The sequence below is a fragment of the Ahaetulla prasina genome, chromosome 1 (assembly GCF_028640845.1).
Source record: "Ahaetulla prasina isolate Xishuangbanna chromosome 1, ASM2864084v1, whole genome shotgun sequence".
In the NCBI taxonomy this organism is placed as follows: Eukaryota; Metazoa; Chordata; class Lepidosauria; order Squamata; family Colubridae; genus Ahaetulla; species Ahaetulla prasina.
Genome location: NC_080539.1, coordinates 242,874,232 through 242,893,227, shown reverse-complemented (window position 1 = coordinate 242,893,227; position 18,996 = coordinate 242,874,232). Strand labels below are relative to the sequence as shown.

Below are 18,996 nucleotides of genomic sequence, written 5' to 3'. Positions count from 1 at the left end.
ACCCCACTCCAGGGGAAAGATACTGCAAAATCCCCATTCCCACCTCACTCTGGGGCCAGCCAGAGGTGGTATTTGTCAATTCTCCAAACTACTCAAAATTTCCGCTACCGGTTCTCCAGAACCTGTCAGAACCTGCTGGATTTCATCCCGGGAGGTGGCAATGGGCGGCAACAGTGGCGATGGGCAGTGGCGATCCCCGCAGCCTGGAACACTGATAGACGGTATTCTGGAAGGGAGAGCCAACCGCCAATCAGCTGCTTGTGCTAAATCAGGCTGTGCTGAAGCTAACCAGGCTGTTTGCTGTTTGCTGCAAGGAGGCAAACTGCTGGGAGGCAGAGGCTGAAGGTTGGGGGCTTTGGCAATATTTACTCTATAAGACACACAGACATTTCCACCCACTTTGGGGGCAGGAAAGTGCGTCTTATACACTGAAAAATATGGTAAATATTTTAAAAATTATTCCCAGTGTTGTAAGTCATGATTTTCAAATCTGGTCGGGCTATTTTATCTATTTATATTGGATGCATATAGGCACCATAAGGTGAAATTAATTTGGACAAATAAAAAAACAAATATCAAGAATGAAACTTCCTCCTGAATTGCTTTAAAAAGTATAGGCAGATCTATTTCCAGGAGAATATTGACAGGCACTGGGGTAAGACTGATAATTGTAGGAGCTGGAATTTTAAACCAATATAAGTAGAAGGGACTAAGGGGGCAGTCTCTTTTTATTTTATTTTGTCTCTCTGAAGCTGTAGTTTGAATTTCATGGGAAATTCTATTGGCTCTCCAAATCTCCTAGCAAATAGCTATTGCTGTCAATGATCACTTCCTCTGAAAAAGCTTCAGAAAAATTATCTTTCTACTTCATCTCTCCCTCCAAAGTCCCAAGGCTGTTCGGTCTTCTTAACAGCTTCTAACATGAATCATCATCACCACCATCATCATCACTACCACCACCATCCCGCATTGTGTTATTCATCCAATTAAAAGAATCAGAATTTAGAATTATAATTTTTTTTATTGGCCATCTGTGATTGGACACACAAGGAATTTGTCTTGGTGCTTGTCTCAGTGTACATAAAAGAAAAGATACCTTCATCAAGAATCATAAGGTATAACACTTAATTATAGTCATAGGGTACAAATAAACAATCAGGAAACAATCAATATTAATATAAATCGTAAGGATACAAGCAACAAAGTTACAGTCATACAGTCATAAGTGGAAGAAGATGGGTGATGGGAACGATGAGATTAATAGTAGTGCAATTTTAGTAAATAGTTTGACAGTGTTGAAGGAATTATTTGTTTAGCAGAGCGATGGCATTCGGGGGAAAAACTGTTCTTGTGTCTAGTTGTTCTGGTGTGCAGTGCTCTATAGCATCGTTTTGAGGGTAGGGGTTGAAACAGTTTATGTCCAGGATGCGAGGGGTCTGTAAATATTTTCACGGCCCTCTTCTTGATTTGTGCAGTATACAGGTCCTCAATGGAAGGCAGGTTGGTAGCAATTATTTTTTCTGCAGTTCTAATTATCCTCTGAAGTCTGTGTTTTTCTTGTTGGGTTGCAGAACTGTCTGTAACTATTTTCACAGTCCTGTTTTTGACTTGTGCAGTATACAGGTCCTCAATGAAAGGCAGGTTGGTAGCAATTGTTTTAATTTAACTTCAGGCCAATGAGCCTGAATTAAAAAAAAGATGTTAAGGTTTTCCTTATGGGCTAATGACTTTTTCTGAGTAACAGTAACTATTTTAGTCTATTGTGTATTTTGATTCTGATTTACTTCCTGGCTCAACTCTAGGAGCTGCCTAAAACTTGCCCTTGACACACTTATTTCTCAGATTTAACCTAATAATATTATCAGCAATTCCTGGTATTGAAAGTTGTCCATAAACTGAACAGAGAGCTTACCTGCATAATATGTCAACTTCTTTTAAAAACCTCTAATTCATACTCCAACTATGCCAACTATGTTAGACATGTATATTTTAGCTAATGATCATCCCTGGCTTATCTGGAAAATTCCTTTTTTATTATTATAGATGTTCTATGAAAAAAAATACTTGTCTTTCTGCAAGATAATTCTTAGTAGGATCAGGAATACACAAGCTAACTTCTTCAGTATCTCCTTATTTAAAATATCCCTATTGAAAACATTTTTGGGAATATGAACACCTTTCTAATAGAGATTAGTACAAACAGTTAATACAGCTAGTTTAGTTTAGATCCTACAACCAATTGTTGCAGTGGTTCTAACATTGGGAAGGCAGCAATTTAGGTGGTGTTTGGAAAACAGTGACCCGTCATTTAGAGGGAAGTGATTCAATGTTTAATAGTTCACAAATGATAACCAACTATGTCCACATGGGCCATAAGCATGTGGCATCGGTTAGCTAGGCTTTCAGTGGAGCATGGTGAACAACATGGTCAGAAGGGTAATATGGCAGTGGGACACCCCTGCCTAAAATGTTTGATGTTATCCCACAAACATGAGAATTAAGCCAAGAAAATTAGGCATGAGATCTGGCAACCCTCATCTGGGAAGTCTTCTCTAAGCATATTGGTCCTCCTAATGAGCATCTCATTATGGCCTCAAGAGTTCCTAGAATTGTCCAATTTAAGTAGACACCCACCCCTGGATTAGTGGAACTGTGAAAATGGATCCTGATTCAGTTCAATTTGGTGATTCCAAGATTATGATTCCAAGATTATGATTTAATCTGAAATCACTGTTAAAGATTCAGAGGCAAACTGATTTAATGTAAATGGCATTAACATTTGATTTCAAGACAGATTTATCCACAAACTATAATGAGGAAATATTAAAACATGCAGCTCTTTCATTTTTTTGGCAGAACGGGATGAAAATAACAGGGATGTCAGAGCCTGTTATTTAGAAGAGATTACTCTATCCCATTTAATTTCAGTTGGAAAACATTAGGTTTCATCATAATACATTTTCAAAGCATTCACCCTGCATTTCTTTTAAAGCACATATAGCAACAGAGATTATCAAAGTTCAACCCAGCAGCTTCTAAATTGTCCATCAAAGATCCAAATCTGTGCTGAACCAATGCAAAAAGGACATTAGTCTAACTTAAGAATGGTTAGAACTTTTTAAAGGTCAGCTGTAACTTTCCAAGTGCTTTTCAGGGATGATGTGATAGTGAAGAATGTCTCTTTTTTAGTATTTGAGGGGTAGTGTAGCTACTTGAGTTTTCTGTGATGCCAAGAGGGTTGACTCAGCTGATTAGTAATCTTGGTCCCTCGAGGAAACGTCTTGTATTAGTTGAACTCAGATGTGTCAGAGATATGACTTGTTAATATTCTATGTTAGTTAATTAGCAGTCGAAGCAGATTGGCACTGGGAGATAGATCACAGTAGAAAGAAAATGTCTGGGAGAGAACAAGAGGGATTTATGTCTTGTGTCAAGTTTCAAACTCTGTCTCACACACAGTTAGTAGACAAGAATAGCAATTTACTCAAGGCCAAATAGATAAAGCTGGGCAAGGAAAGGAATGTAAATCCAGAGTTTGGGTGTGTGTGTGTGGGGGGGGGGAGAAGTTGCCTGATTAAGTTGCACTTTCAACAGGAACATACAGAAGTCAAAATCCAGTCTAAAATTCAGAGTATCAATCTAAAGGTCAGAGTTTCAGGGGTTTTACACGAACAGAATTCACGAAAATGACATAGCAGGTGATCAATCATACAGTTGATCTTAAGCACAGATCAGAGCTACCTCTTAAATCAGGCTGCAGCCAGCTTTATTTAATTAAAAGCTACTCCCTTGCTTGGCAAGGAGCCTCACTGAATGTCTTTGCTCGCTTTACTTATCAAGTCTGAAGGCATCTGGCTGCTACAGCTGTTTTGATGGTGCCTCTTTTTGATCAATCTTGGGTGATACCTGATTTGGCATCTCTCCTAAAGCTGACATTCTACAGATTCATCTGGAGCAGCTTCTTCAGAGTCAAAAGTCTGAGTCCTGGGCCATCAGAATTTGTAGACTTACCACCTTTTATTCTTAAAACCAGTACGTAGGTCTGTGATCGTGTTAATTAATATTCAAGAAATGTAATTCAACTGAGGTTGGATTGAAGAGTGCATCCTGGACTTGTCAGCCTTGAGCTCATATTGAGCTCGTATTGAGAGTTGAACTAAGCTTGGTGGACAGGAACACTATAGAAGTATAATGTTGGGTTGGCCACATTAAAGAAGTGGAGAGTGAAAAAGTAAATAATGATCAAAGTAGTGTTCACCTTACCTTACCTTCCCCACAAGGATTCTGATAGGCAGAAAGTGATGATAAAATTCATTCTTATTCTTGTCAGTATCAAAGAACCAGGGGTGAAATTAAATTTTTTCCTCTACCGGTTCTGTGGGCGTGGCTTGGTGGGCATGGCAGGGGAAGGATACTGCAAAATCCCCATTCCCTCCCCACTCCTGGGGGAAGGATATTGCAAAATCTCCATTCCCACCCCACTCTGGGACCAGCCAGAGGTGGTATTTGCTGGTTCTCTGAACTACTCAAAATTTCCGCTACCAGTTCTCCAGAACCTGTCAGAACCTGCTGAATTTCAGCCCTGCAAAGAACCCATCACCCCAACACTACCCTTACCACCGTTCCCTATACTGAGAAGTGAGGTTGCAATATCATATATTGTGTACAGCAACCACAGGAGTATAAAAAACAAAACAAAAAAGTCACAGTCTGTAAGGCATTATGAAAGATTTCCAAGCCATTTAATTCTATTCAGCACTTCAAAGGCTCTTGCTTGGTGATGCTCCTTCAGAATGGTGATATATTCCCAGTTTTGTCAAATCAAAGCCTTGGTTCAAAACTTTGGACAGTCCTATAAATTAATTTAACTCGCTTTATACTGTTTTTAATTTTCTAAAGATCCGTGAAAACTGCTTCCCCCCCCCCCCCAAGCCTCGGCTCATATGGGTTTTTAAAAAAATCCTTTTAAAGGAGTTCAAGCTGGAAAGAACCAATGTTCCACACTATCATCAAAACAGAACAGAAAAATCCAGAAATAATTCCAGATTTAGAGGGGAAATCCTAAAAGTTTGGAGTGGAAGTTCATTTGCATGACTTTTCCCCCCCCAATAAAAAGATGTATGATATTTATATTAGGAGCCAGATCATCAATAATGACTGACTGGATCCCTTTTTGTTCACAGCACTTGTTCCTCAAAATTCCTTCCCACTCGTAGGTTTACTTTCTGTTAATGGAAAAAAAAGCAACAGAGCTTTTTTTTCCTACACCTTATGGAAAATAAAAATACATCAGGATTTGATGACTTGTCTGATTTGGTTTTTAGAAAATTGGAAACAATAGTTATAATTTTGTCCAGGGGCCAGTATAGTTCCAGAAGAGAGGTAGATGTTGCTAAAAGCTAGAGTTACAAGTATTCTTTTAATTGTTATAATCCTAACTTGAGTGTGCATACACCTGTGTCAGAAACACTGCATTGTCAGAATACAAAACGATTGATTTGAATTACAATCTGCCACTCCAGGGCACACGGCGTCACCCCAAAATCTTGGACCCTGAACCTGGTTCCAAGGGTTGGCAGCCAACCAAATTGTATGTGTAAGTTTAAAAATTCTAACGTTCAATATGAGATCAGAAGGAAGTGATTAAAGTTGAGTGCAGAGTGTATTTATTAATCATTGTTTGGCTGGTCACACAGTCACCCAGATATTCAGACCAAATTTGGCCTTTTTATCCATCTATCAAGTCCTTTTCAAGGACCTGGAATAAGCAGACATTTGTTATTTGATGGTTAAAGGTACTGTCACAGGATGGAAGCTGTTCTAAGTAAAGCTGCCTTTTGCAATTGATTGATAATGGTTTTTTATTACTTTTTTTTTTTTGCATTTATATCCCGCCCTTCTCCGAAGTGTAAGCTCAGGGTGGCTTACACTATGTTAAGCAATAGTCTTCATCCTTTTATATATTATATACAAAGTCAACTTATTGCCCCCAACAATCTGGGTCCTCATTTTACCTACCTTATAAAGGATGGAAGGCTGAGTCAACCTTGGGCCTGGTAGGATTTGAACCTGCAATAATTGCAAGCAGCTGTGTTAATAACAGACTGTCTTAGCAGTCTGAGCCACCAGAGGCTTTATTATTATTATCCACACTTGTAAGCTCCCTGATTCCCAGTGACTTGGCAGCTATCAACAATCAAACAAAATACAGTGAAGCTAATAAAATATATGTTTTTGGTTCCATCCCCTCTTTGATCCACTCCCCAGTTTGTGGATCAAGGATTTCTCCACTTTACACTTCTTTGGGTACATACTTTGGGCATCTTTGTACTTCCTTTAAATTTCCAAATGTTTGCAACAAATTTTAAATCAGTTCAACAGACAAAGTGTTTTCCTAAATTCTATAATTCCTTCTATGGTGTGAACAACAGAGGTGTGAAACATCTTAATTATTACTCTATTTTTAGACAGCTGTCTTTAACATTATCAAAAACAGCATCATTAAACATTCCCCCCCCCATAGCATCATAAAAAATACCACAGAAACAGAGTAATTCTAAGAAATATTTCTTTGCCAATAGATAGAGGCCAGATTCTCGGATCCCAAGAGATGATTCCTCTTCCTTGACCATAATTTATTACGGCCTCAAACTCAGTAGAAGTTTCATGAGGAAAACTTTTTACCTATGAACAGCTTTTACTCCCGAGAATTCATGACTTTACAGTAGTATTAGGTATCCTTGTCACCAGAATATACTGCTGCACAGGAACACAATTTAAATATGGCCATATGCCATTCATGACCTATTGAATCCTTCTAGATCTTTAATGAGTCTATTCCCATGACCACTTTCCACCCCCTTATAGTATGATACTTCCAAGGTAATCAGAACCTGTATTTCAAGAATCTGTAATCATGATTATAGGGCTTTTTTCCCCTTCTGTGATCAAGATTTAATAAGTTGATGGGTGGAAGCAACTGTGAATAGGTATTGAAAATAGCAACTAGTAAAATTAGATGATATAAGCTATCTTATAAACCTTATCAATAAACTCAGGTGGAAGCGTGTCATATTGTAGATACTGGATGTTATATTTGTGTTAGTGTTACTTTTATGTGGCTATAAATATATCATGACATATATTGACTTAATGGTGTTTGTACAATTTTCACTAATGTTTTAGCTTAATTGATGTTAATTGTGGATGAATCATACCCCAGGATCCTGAAATGGTGTGGAGGAGTACAGTAGGAAGGTTTATGCAGCAAGGCTTGTGTCTTTATTTCAGATTTAAACTTTCAGCAATTCTTTGATCTCTCAAAGCCAGTAGAACAGCTAACCGCACTTAAAAAAAATACTACCAGAGATAATTTTGCTGCTTTTTAGAAAGAAGGGTGGTGGGGAAGCCCTTTTTAATTTTTGTTTTACATGATACACTCATTCCAGTGTTTTAACCAGAACTGGAAGATTTGGCTCTAAAAGCCCAAATCAATCTGCAATTGTACTGACATCATGCAATTGCTGATTTGTGTTTTCTAATGGCTGGGGGAAAGTATATGTTAATTTTCTAGATGTTCTGTAATTATTATCCTGGTTCAAGGGCCAACATTCTAATTTAATATTTGAAAGAGAATCATCACCGTACAGTTAAGAATTATTGCTTCTTAGAAAATGAAAAAGAAACTTAAGTTTTCAAGACTGTAATTTTATTTAATACATATTTTGCTTTTAACAGCAACCTGAAGAAGTAAACATTAACAACTTGTTCACAACTAGTGAAGAGTTTATAGTGCTTACAAAGTTGTATCTAAAATATACCTTATTCATCCTCTATAGAGCATATTGAAGACAATGTATTATTATAGTTACACATCATACAGCAGTTGCTTCCCTCCCCCCACCCCCATTGTAATTAAGGCATTCTCATCACAAACCTCTCCTCTCACAATTCAGTACCAGCTGGTAATACAGAGAAACAGTATGAATTTTGTTCAAAAGAAATATTTAAATGATAATAGTGGCCTATCAAAGTGACTTTGGAAAGATGAGTAAATTTGCTCCATGTCAGAAGTGCTAGTCAAAAAAAATTCAAGTGGTAATTTCAAACTGTGCATATTCAGCAACTATGATGGTTACTGAATAAGCTAATATGCAAATAGTGATACCTGTCTTTAGGAAAATATGCAATGAGACAGGACTTCATGTTTTTAAGGTTTACCAAAACAGTATTCTGTACTTCTTAGCACGATAATGAAGAGCTATTTTACAACTTAGTCCAATACCCTCTGCAGAAAAGTCGTCATTGGCAATCAGTCATTACACCCATAGATTGAACCAAATGTCACTGTTACCTGCAATTAGATTTAGTAAACCTTGTGGAAAGCCCTTTTTCTGTTTCACTTTAAGGCAGCTTCATCCTGCAAAAACTGCCCACAAAAAGCAAAAGCAAAGTAACAGATCTTATTTCAAAAACATGTGTACTACCCATGTGTTAGGAGGCCAGATAACTAAAAATCTATGATGGAGCTCTATTCAAAGCCACACACATTGCATTTTCTTACAGCAACACTCCAACTCAACAATTAGACTATACGGTGAGAGCCAGGCTGTCATATTTAAACCTTCAAAAGGTTCCTATCACCATTTTAATAAGATCTGGTGACAAATTTGAATAACTGAATTCAGCAGAATCACAGATAAACTGGATAGGGACCAGATCTCTCAATCTTAAGCCACCTCAGAGACATTTACAGTGTTGGAGATGTCTTAAAATTAAACCTTAGGAATTATTTGTTTCGCTGTAGATTTCATGTGGGGAAAGGTATATAAGGAGGTGCACTAACACTTAGTGTTTTCTAATATTCAGTCTAATAACATTACAACCGTGTTAAAGACCCTGTAGTGCAATAGTGTGAATTTGCAACAGCTAGTCAAAAATTAAAGCTACTGCTATTTTGCATATTGTTTGCTATTTTTCTAAGACTTATTGATTGCACATTTTCCTTTCCAAAGCTTGGTTTATTTTTCCCCAGGCTCTCATTGCATATTCTTCACGTATTAGTGTGCAAGTCTTTAAAAAGCTTAGTTTTCCAATTCTACATTTTTATGAATATATTAAAGAAAAATAAAATTATATATATTTTTATACACACACACATTTTTCTTTGGACCAACATCAGCCTCTTTTGAGTGGCTGTATTTTTTAAAACTTGCACTGAATATACTTTTTTTTAAAAAAAAAAACAATACCAGCAGCAGCTTTTCACTTTATACACAGATTATAGAAGCAATTAAACTGAATGATTTAAAATGGTATTATATGAAAGTTTCTTTTTCCTTTCTCCCATTTACCAGACTCAAGGATCAGCTCTACTGATGCAGTCGCATAATAATGCTTTTGGCTGTGCCTCTCTTTTGTTAGAATTCACCTTGTCATATGACATTTCTATAAGTGCAATAACATGAATTCATGTTATCTCATGGAATTTCCGTAAAGGAACGTTTACAGCTTCTATGATCAGAATGCAAGCAGATACCCATGTTTTACTATACAAAGTGAGAGAGGTACTTGCAATTACTACACTGAAGATCATCTTACCAAACTTTAAAAAAAAATGTTGGATTTTCCTATTTCCAGAATTAAACTACCAACTGTAAAAATGTCTTATTTATGGATAGCCTCAATATTACCATTTAGCGTGAATCACATCTCAATAAACAGCTCTACGGCTGCTGCTATGCGATGAAGAGTCCTACGACAGGGTGTATCTATTTACAGAGTGGTCCCACACTCAACACACTACGGCCATAGACACGGAGAGCAGTACTACCCATTTGTATTGCAAATAGTGCATTTGCAGCCAACTATGCCATCAACTCTTGATACAAAACAGAAAATTCATGTTCACTTCATGCGCAGCTGTTCTGTAGTTTTATTTACCTCTTTATCAAGAGAAGTCAAGTCACAGGACTGATTATGCTTTTGATGCTAATTCCATTCGTGTCTTTGGGGGCCTTTTTATCCCTCTGACTTGAGGTATAATAAAACGGCAACACTCTAAAGAATACCACCTCTCTCAAAATTGGCCAAAGTAAGTAAAAAGTAAATGCAGCCAGGAGAGAGTGATGTTTTGTTTTGTTGTAACCTTGGTTTGGCACAAGAACCTTACTGGGGGGTGGGGAGGGGGAAGGGACACTACATGGCAAGCCTAGTCTAGTTCAGGTAAACAAAGGATCCTACTCAGAAGCCAATACTTTCTCCAGCGTGTTGTGCTGAAGCACCGTTTCGCACAGATCACGTTCCTGAGATGCCAGGATTTTTAAGTGACTTAAGAGATTCAGCAATCACAGATTGCAGTAAATAGTGCCTTTGCAAGTGGACCAAGCCAGAGACACAACCAGGGACAAGAGAAGAAGAAACAAGAGAGGGAGATTGCTTTTTTTTTTTGGCAATTATATAATCGAGTTCTCTCTACTGTGTGCTCTTCTCAGTCTGCTCTTCCTCCTCCTGTGAGAAAAGTATTTTTTGCTCCTGTCAGTCTTGATGTGACTTTTCCGTAATAACTTTACATTCATACTGTAAGACAAACAGAAGTTAGGTGTAAGTAGCTGATCTGGGCAAATAAATAAAAAAAAATGTACAGCTGAGAAAGAGCAGAGCAAAGCAAATGGGCAGATTCCACAAAGGAGCTTTGTAGAAATGGGTCTCCCCATTTTACCTCACTAATCCTCAGAAGTGCAACCTGAAAATATAGTGTGCAAACCATGTGAATTTGGATTACAGGGATGGGCAGAGGTATCAACCCTTAGACTATGAAGGAGATCAGAAAGGATTTCAGACCTTCTAATGTTTAAAAATATAGAAAGCAGCAGGTGATAAAAATAAAACTTTGCAAAGAAAAACCTAAATGAAAAAGAGAGGAGAGGAGGAGAGATGAATGGACTGGGATCAGTCCTAGAAATTTAAAATCAAAACGAAACAGTCTCTGGATATCTACAGCTTCAGATATCTATAGCATTTCCCTCTGTTAAGCGTGCCTTCTCTTTGTTAAACTAATCTACCCTAAAACTGTAAAGATGGTAAAAAAGAATTAAAAAAAAAGATACATGCACAGAGACATACACGCATTCCAAAATTTAACATCAATTCCTGCTGCAAGATTTTCTTACAAGAATTAAGCCATCCATTCCAAATGATGGAAATCTATTTTTATAAACAGTAAATTAGCAAATTTTAAAATAAAAAAGTTTATGCTGATATGAACAAAAACAACAACAGGCTAAGTATTTTAATAAACTAAACATGTAAGGCTGTTCCCCTGCAACTACTTTTTAAAATTTATTTGAAAGTATTTATAATATTTTTGACCCACAAGAATTCTTATTTTTAATAAATAGTTAATACATAAACAAAAATAAATTAAAAAAAACAAAGAATTATTTAAAACAAAATCACATTGAAATCCACTATAAGCCTTCAGTATTTGGATAGGCCATTGCAGCTTTTATACCACATCCAAAATGCAACTAGGAAGGAAGCACGAAAAAAGTGGCCAGTCTCTTTTTGTAGTTTGCTGTCTAATGAACATGCAGCTCTGGAATCCAGAACAAAGACAGATTACATTACCCTCACCCCCCATCCACTCACCCTCTCTCTGAAGATTTAGGTTCTTTCTTTCACATCAACTGGTGCAGTGTAAACAGGAATCTCTGATTTACTGGTAATATTAATTACAAAGCCAAGGGACTGAAATGATCAGGACAAGGTCATGGCAACTGTAGAGAAACCAATCTTCTCTCTTCAGGAGCAAGCCAGCCCAATCTTCCCACATACTTCCCTTTCTACTCAGAAATCAGGTTTTAACATGGGTGTTAAAACTGGCAACCCGCGAGCCCGATGCGTCACACGCAAACCACATCCACCCCAACTCCGCAAAGGGAAAAAAGTCACGATACGTCATGTGATGGCAACATGACGCTGCAAGTTTGACACCTGTGCTTTAAAACATGCTTCCTTGGCATTAGTGGGCATCTTTTCATCAGATAGGGTGTCCAGGTGATGAGCCACAAGAATTAGCCTCATTAGTTAAGTTTCATCTTTCTCTTTAAAATAGACTGCGATCATCTGTTAAAGGCTCTGAATGCTTCCCTATAATTGCACAACTTTATATAGAATTGTAATTATGTATTGTTAAAATGATATATTACACTTTTTTCTGTTTTTTTTCCCCACTTTTTTTAAAAAACTGCGATGATATATCCAAATATTGAAGGCTTATAGTAGATTGTATGTGGGTTTTTTACCTTGTCTTTTTACCTTGTCTTTGCCTGTATGTTTTTACTTTTGTGGGCTTTTTCTTTTTTTGTCACTTTTTAAAAGCAATGAAAGATTGGATACATTTTTAAAAGGCTCTGAATGCTTCCAGGTGTATTTGTGAAGTATTTACATTTTTAACTTCGGGGGATATTTCTGAGAATCAAGAATGTGCCTTGAAATAGTGCTTGGGTAGAAACAGATAAGAGGTTATTCTATTTACTTTATTTTCATTTGTGGGAATTCTGACTTCTAAAACTGAAGAATTAATGAAGGATGCGATATTCCAAAGAATTATTTGGCATGTTTAATGCCATTCCCATGCCAAATTCAAGAGAACTTGCTAGTGAGTTTCCTTAATGTTGTCAAAATTATTTGGATATCCCAAGTGGGAGAGGGGGGAATCAAGGGCAAAATAAATAAATAAATATATATATATATAATACTGCAAAAAACACAGAACACTGAATCACTAGCTTACCATTGCTAGCTGCCTGCCAATGTTTCCCATAGTTATTCCACCAGCAAAGAATATGCAGGGCAACCAGGAACGGACATAAAGGAAGTCAGGAGATGTGTATCTGGAGAAAAAGATTTTTTAAAAAATTAGCATCACAATGGCACCTTGCCTGAAGTGTGATTTTGATTTTGAAAAAGACAGTAAAAAGCCTGAAGACTGCAGAGGCCAAGCGGGTTATGGATGCTAGCTAGCTGCAGGATCTTTGTTACTAATTAAATTAAAAAGAATTTTAAAAAGCAGAACTCTTTCATTCATAACTACACCTTGGTCGGAAATTCTAAAACGGCAATTTAAATGGCCAATTCAGAATATCAATGGAAAAATGTGGACAGTCTGTATAAACACAGAGTGTTAAATGGATTTATTTCTATTTTAGTTGTGATGTATTTGAAGCTACAGTAAAATTACTTTCAAAGTGTGGCTCTATGTAGCATGTGGACAATTCTCTTCCTCACATGCTTGATCTGAGCTTGTCAGCATCAAACCTTTTTAATAGGAAGAGGCAGCTTGATTGCTTTTCAGTGCCCCCCTCCAAATGGCTTGCATTTTATTTATTTAATGTATCACTAGGTAAACATGAAGTAGGAATATGGATGAGGGTGAATGGATGTAAACAATTCATTTAATTAACCTTTTGTATTTTTTTTTAGTGCAGCACCAATAGCAGCCTTGCCAAGGGGAGGTGGGGAGTGATCCACAGTTATTTTTGTTCCTAATTCTCAGCACCATGAAACTGGAAGATTGGAAGTATATTGCAAATAATCTTCACGTTGCTGATTAGGAAGGAGAAGCAGAGGCAGTGTGAATGGGCTTTCAAGGCAAACCTGAGCTTTACTGTCAACCTTGATTCTGGGAAGCATAATTATTAGCATTTAATTGACAAATTAATTTCATTCCCAAACATCAAGGCGTGCAATTGCAAAGGCAATAAATAAACAATACAGTCAACTTCTTCCTGCCATAAATATAAAATGCCACTTAGGTCACATTTGTTCCAATGAGTTTCGTTACGTTATCCCTGTAATAAGGCAATGCGTTTTTAAATTTATAACCTTGTCAGACACTGCCTTTAAAATACAAATGAAATTAGTAAGAATTTAATATGCATAAAATACTTACTGATAAACTCCATTGTAGACCAGAAGCTGAGTCACCAAAGTGGCTAAAAATGCAATTCCTATTCCAAGTCCAAAACCACTTCGAGATCTATCAAAAGTCCACCACAGTCCCACTGACAGCGCAGCAAGTGTGAGAGACAACTGAAAGTTGTTGGCAAAATCCACTTTCTGTTTGGACAGTTTAAGGAATATTTTGTGAAGACTGGCAGCAAACCAATTCTGTTGTATGTTTTAACCTTAAAGAGACAGCCAGCTCTTTAGTCTGAGAGAGACCCAAATCAAGGCTAAATATTATCCCCAGCCAGAATAACCTTCACAGCATTTCCAAGACTGGTCCAATGATACCAAAAATTATTTTTTTTTCCTTTTAAATAAGCATACAATTATCCAAGTTTAGTGCTTGTTTTGTAAACTGAGTTCCTCTGGATACTAACCTTATACCTTACTCATGCTTCTTCACAATTCTAAATCTTACATTTTAGTGCTTCTGGCTATTTTATGATCAATGTAATTAGCCTGCACTGTATTTTTACTATGCTGATTCAAACATTTTAAGGAAAATTCTCTGAAAGTGACACATGTAAGAAAAGGGATTTTCCTAACATAATATATGATAGTTACCCAGCTTGGAAAGGTCTTAAAAGGAAAAAAGTGCATCAATGGCTATTTGGCAAGGTGGATATTCATTGCTTTTATTATCAGAGACAGTAGCAATTTTAAATAGTGATCCACTATTTAATAGTGACTTAACTGAAGGGAAACGGCTATAATTACCCAAAACAAAAATAATCCTGATTTAAAAAACAAACTTTCCTCGTTTTTAAAATCTAGGTTTGCCAATTCTAGTTAAAAGCAATCCTTGAGATTCCTTCCCTTCAAATATTTCCCTTCCTTCCTAATAAACAGGAAGCAGCAGGTGAAGCTAAGCAAGATCACATCAAATACCTGTACAATTAGCACAGGGCCCCCCCAAGGCTGTGTGTTCTCCCCACTTCTCTTCTCTCTGTATATCAATGACTGCATCTCCAACGATCCATCTGTTAAACTACTGAAGTTCGCAGATGACACAACAGTGATTGGTCTCATTCGAGACAATGACGAATCCGCATATAGATGAAAGGTCAAACAACTAGCCTTGTGGTGCAACTGAAACAATCTGGAACTGAACACACTCAAAACCATAGAAATGGTGGTAGACTTTAGGAGAAACCCTTCCATATTTCCACCTCTCACAATACTAGACGAAACAGTATCAACAGAAGAAACCTTCAAATCTCTAAGTTCTATCATATCGCAAGATCTAAAATGGACAGCTAACATCAAAAACATCATCAAAAAAGGACAACAAAGAATGTTCTTTCTGCGTCAACTCAGTAAGCTCAAACTGCCCAAGGAGCTGCTGATTCGGTTCTACAGAGGGAATTATTGAGTCTGTCATTTGCACCTCTATAACTGTCTGGTTCGGTTCTGCAACCCAACAAGAAAGACACAGACTTCAGAGGATAATTAGAACTGCAGAAAAAATAATTTCTACCAACCTGCCTTCCATTGAGGACCTGTATACTGCACGAATCAAGAAGAGGGCTGTGAAAATATTTACAGATCCCTCACATCCTGGACATAAACTGTTTCAACTCCTACCCTCAAAACGACGCTATAGAGCACTGCACACCAGAACAACTAGATACAAGAACAGTTTTTTCCCGAAGGCTATCACTCTGCTAAACAAATAATTCCCTCCACACTGTCAAACTATTTACTAAATCTGCCCTACTATTAATCTTCTCATTGTTCCACTTTCCACTTATGACTGTATGACTGTAACTTTGTTGCTGGTAATCCTTATGTTTTATTTATTTATTTATTTATTTATTTATTTATTTATTTATTTATTTATTTATTTATTTATTTATTTATTTATTTAATCACATTTTTTATACCGCCCTATCTCCCAAGGGACTCAGGGCGGTTTACAGCCTAATAAAAACATACATATAAATACAAAATAAAACACCAAATAAAAAACTTATTAAATAAGGCCAAATATTAAAAATTACAATAAGATAATAAAACCCCGTTAAAACCAAATTTAAAATTTGAAATTCTAGTCCAGTCCTGCGCAAATAAATAGATGTGTCTTAAGCTCGCGGCGAAAGGTTCGAAGGTCAGGAAGTTGGCGAAGTCTTGGGGGAAGTTCGTTCCAGAGGGTGGGAGCCCCCACAGAAAAGGCCCTTCCCCTGGGTGTCGCCAGCCGGCACTGCCTGGCTGACGGCACCCTGAGGAGTCCCTCCCTGTGAGAGCGCACGGGTCGGTGGAAGGCAATCGGTGGCAGCAGACGGTCCCGTAAGTAATCCGGCCCCATGCCATGGAGCGCTTTGAAGATACTTACCAAAACCTTGAAGCGCACCGAAAGGCCACAGGTAGCCAGTGCAGTCTGCGCAGGAGAGGTGTCACATGGAAGCCACGAGGGGCTCCCTCTATCACCCGTGCAGCCGCATTCTGGACCAACTGGAGCCTCCGGGTGCTCTTCAAGGGGAGCCCCATGTAGAGAGCATTGCAGTAATCCAGACAAGATGTCACGAAAGCATGAGTGACCATGCATAGGGCATCCCGGTGCAACTGGCGAACCAGGCGAACCTGGTAAAAAGCTCTCCTGGAGACGGCCGTCAAATGGTCTTCAAAAGACAGCCATCCATCCAGGAGAATGCCCAAGTTGCGCACCCTCTCCATTGGGGCCAATGACTCGCCCCCAACAGTCAGCCGCGGCTGCAGCTGACTGTACCGGGGTGCCGGCATCCACAGCCACTCTGTCTTGGAGGGATTGAGCTTGAGCCTGTTTCTCCCCATCCAGACCCATACGGCCTCCAGACACCGGGACAGCACTTCGATAGCTTCGTTGGGGTGGCCCGGTGTGGAAAAGTACAGCTGAGTGTCATCAGCGTACAGTTGGTACCTCACACCGAAACCACTGATGATCTCACCCAGCGGCTTCATATAGATGTTGAACAGGAGGGGCGAGAGAATTGACCCCTGCAGTACCCCACAAGTGAGGCGCCTCGGGGCCGACCTCTGCCCTCCCGTCAACACCGTCTGTGACCGATCAGAGAGGTAGGAGAACCACCGATAAACGGTGCCTCCCACTCCCAATCCCTCCAACCGGTGCAGCAAGATACCATGGTCAATGGTATCAAAAGCCGCTGAGAGGTCTAATAGGACCAAGGCAGAGGAATAACCCCTATCCCTGGCCCTCCAGAGAACATCAACCAACGCGACCAAAGCCGTCTCAGTGCTGTAAGCGGGCCGAAAGCCGGACTGGAACGGGTCTAGATAGACAGTTTCATCCAGGTACCGGGGTAATTGACATGCCACCACACTCTCTACAACCTTTACCGCAAAGCGAAGGTTGGAGACCGGACGATAATTACCTAATACAGCTGGGTCCAGGGAAGGCTTCTTGAGGAGAGGTCTCACCACCGCCTCTTTCAAGGCGGCAGGAAAGATCCCCTCCAACAAAGAAGCATTCGTAATCCCCTGGAGCCAGCCTTGTGTCACCTCCTGCGTGGCCAGTACCAACCAGGAGGGGCACGGGTCCAGTAAACATGTGGTGGCATTCAACCTCCCCAGTAACCTGTCCATGTCCTCGGGAGCCACAGGGTCAAACTCATCCCAAACAGTCTCAACAAGACAGCCCTCCGACATCTCACCTGGATCCACCCAATTTTGATCCAGACCATCCCGAAGCTGAACGATTTTATCGTATAGATAACCACTAAACTCCTCGGCACGTCCCTGTAACGGGTCATCCCGCTCCCCCTGTTGAAGGAGAGAGCGAGTCACCCGAAACAGGGCGGCCGGGCGGTTATCTGCCGACGCAATGAGTGAGGGGGGCTTCCCTCAATGCCACTAGGTAGGTCCTATTATATGATCTAACTAGTATCCGATCAGCCTCCGAACGACTGGACCTCCAAGAACTCTCTAGGCGTCTTCTCCGGCGTTTCAACTCCCTCAGCTCCTCGGAGAACCAAGGAGCTGGTTGAGACCTACGCCAGGTCAGAGGCCGCAAAGGCACGACACGGTCTAAAGCCCCAGCTAGTTCCCAAGCCGCGACTAGTTCCTCAGCCGTGTCGTGAGCCAGACCCTCAGGAAACAGCCCAAGCTCCGTCCGGAACCTCTCCGGGTCCATCAGGCGCCTGGGACGGAACCAACGTATTGGTTCCGTCTCCCTGCGGTGTTGAGTGGCGGTCAGAAAGTCCAGGCGAAGGAGAGAGTGATCTGACCATGACAAAGGTTCAGTGACTAAATCCCTCAAGTCCAGATCCTTCAACCACTGACCAGAGATAAAAATCAGGTCCAGCGTGCCCCCCCAATGTGAGTAGGGCCATCAACTACTTGAGTCAGGTCCAAGGCCGTCATGGAAGCCATGAACTCCCGAGCTGCTGTCGACGACATGCCGGTCGACGGCAAGTTAAAGTCCCCCATGACCATAAGTCTGGGGGTCTCAACTGCCACTCCAGCAAGCACCTCCAGGAGCTCGGGCAGGGCAGCTGTCACACAGCAAGGAGCCAGGTACGTGACAAACAAGCCCATCTGACACCTATGACCCCACCTCAGAAAGAGGGATTCACAGCCGGCAATCTGAGGTACAGTGGTCTCCCTCGGCTCTAGACTCTCCTTAATAACAACCGCCACCCCCCCACCCCTACCCTGGGCCCTCGGCTGATGGATTATATTGATATATTGACCATCATTTGTGTTGTAAATGTTGTACCTTGATGAAGGTATCTTTTCTTTTATGTACGCTGAGAGCATATGCACTAAGACAAATTCCTTGTGTGTCCAATCACACTTGGCCAATAAAAAATTCTATTCTATTCTATTCTATTCTATTCTATTCTATTCTATTCTATTCTATTCTATTCTATTCTAAATGTGTGCACACGGTACATCCGTCCGTCCGTCCGTCTGTCTGTCTGTCTGTCTATCTATCTATCTATCTATCTATCTATCATCCATCCATCCATCCATCTTCATTTTCTGTGCATC

The 18,996-nt window shown here is 39.6% G+C and overlaps 1 protein-coding gene across 1 annotated transcript in view; it reads right to left on the bottom strand.

The window, feature by feature from the left end:
* Window positions 1-7,686: 7,686 nt before the first annotated feature.
* INSIG2 (insulin induced gene 2) overlaps window positions 7,687-18,996 on the bottom strand; it is a 29,078-nt gene continuing 17,768 nt past the window's right edge. Inside the window, exons 4-6 of the mRNA XM_058194494.1 lie at window positions 13,955-14,121; window positions 12,797-12,896; window positions 7,687-10,578 (exon numbers count right to left, since the gene is read on the bottom strand). Of these exons, the coding sequence (XP_058050477.1) occupies window positions 10,537-10,578; window positions 12,797-12,896; window positions 13,955-14,121 (309 nt within the window). The 3' untranslated portion in view covers window positions 7,687-10,536. The remainder of the gene's footprint in view (window positions 10,579-12,796; window positions 12,897-13,954; window positions 14,122-18,996) is intronic.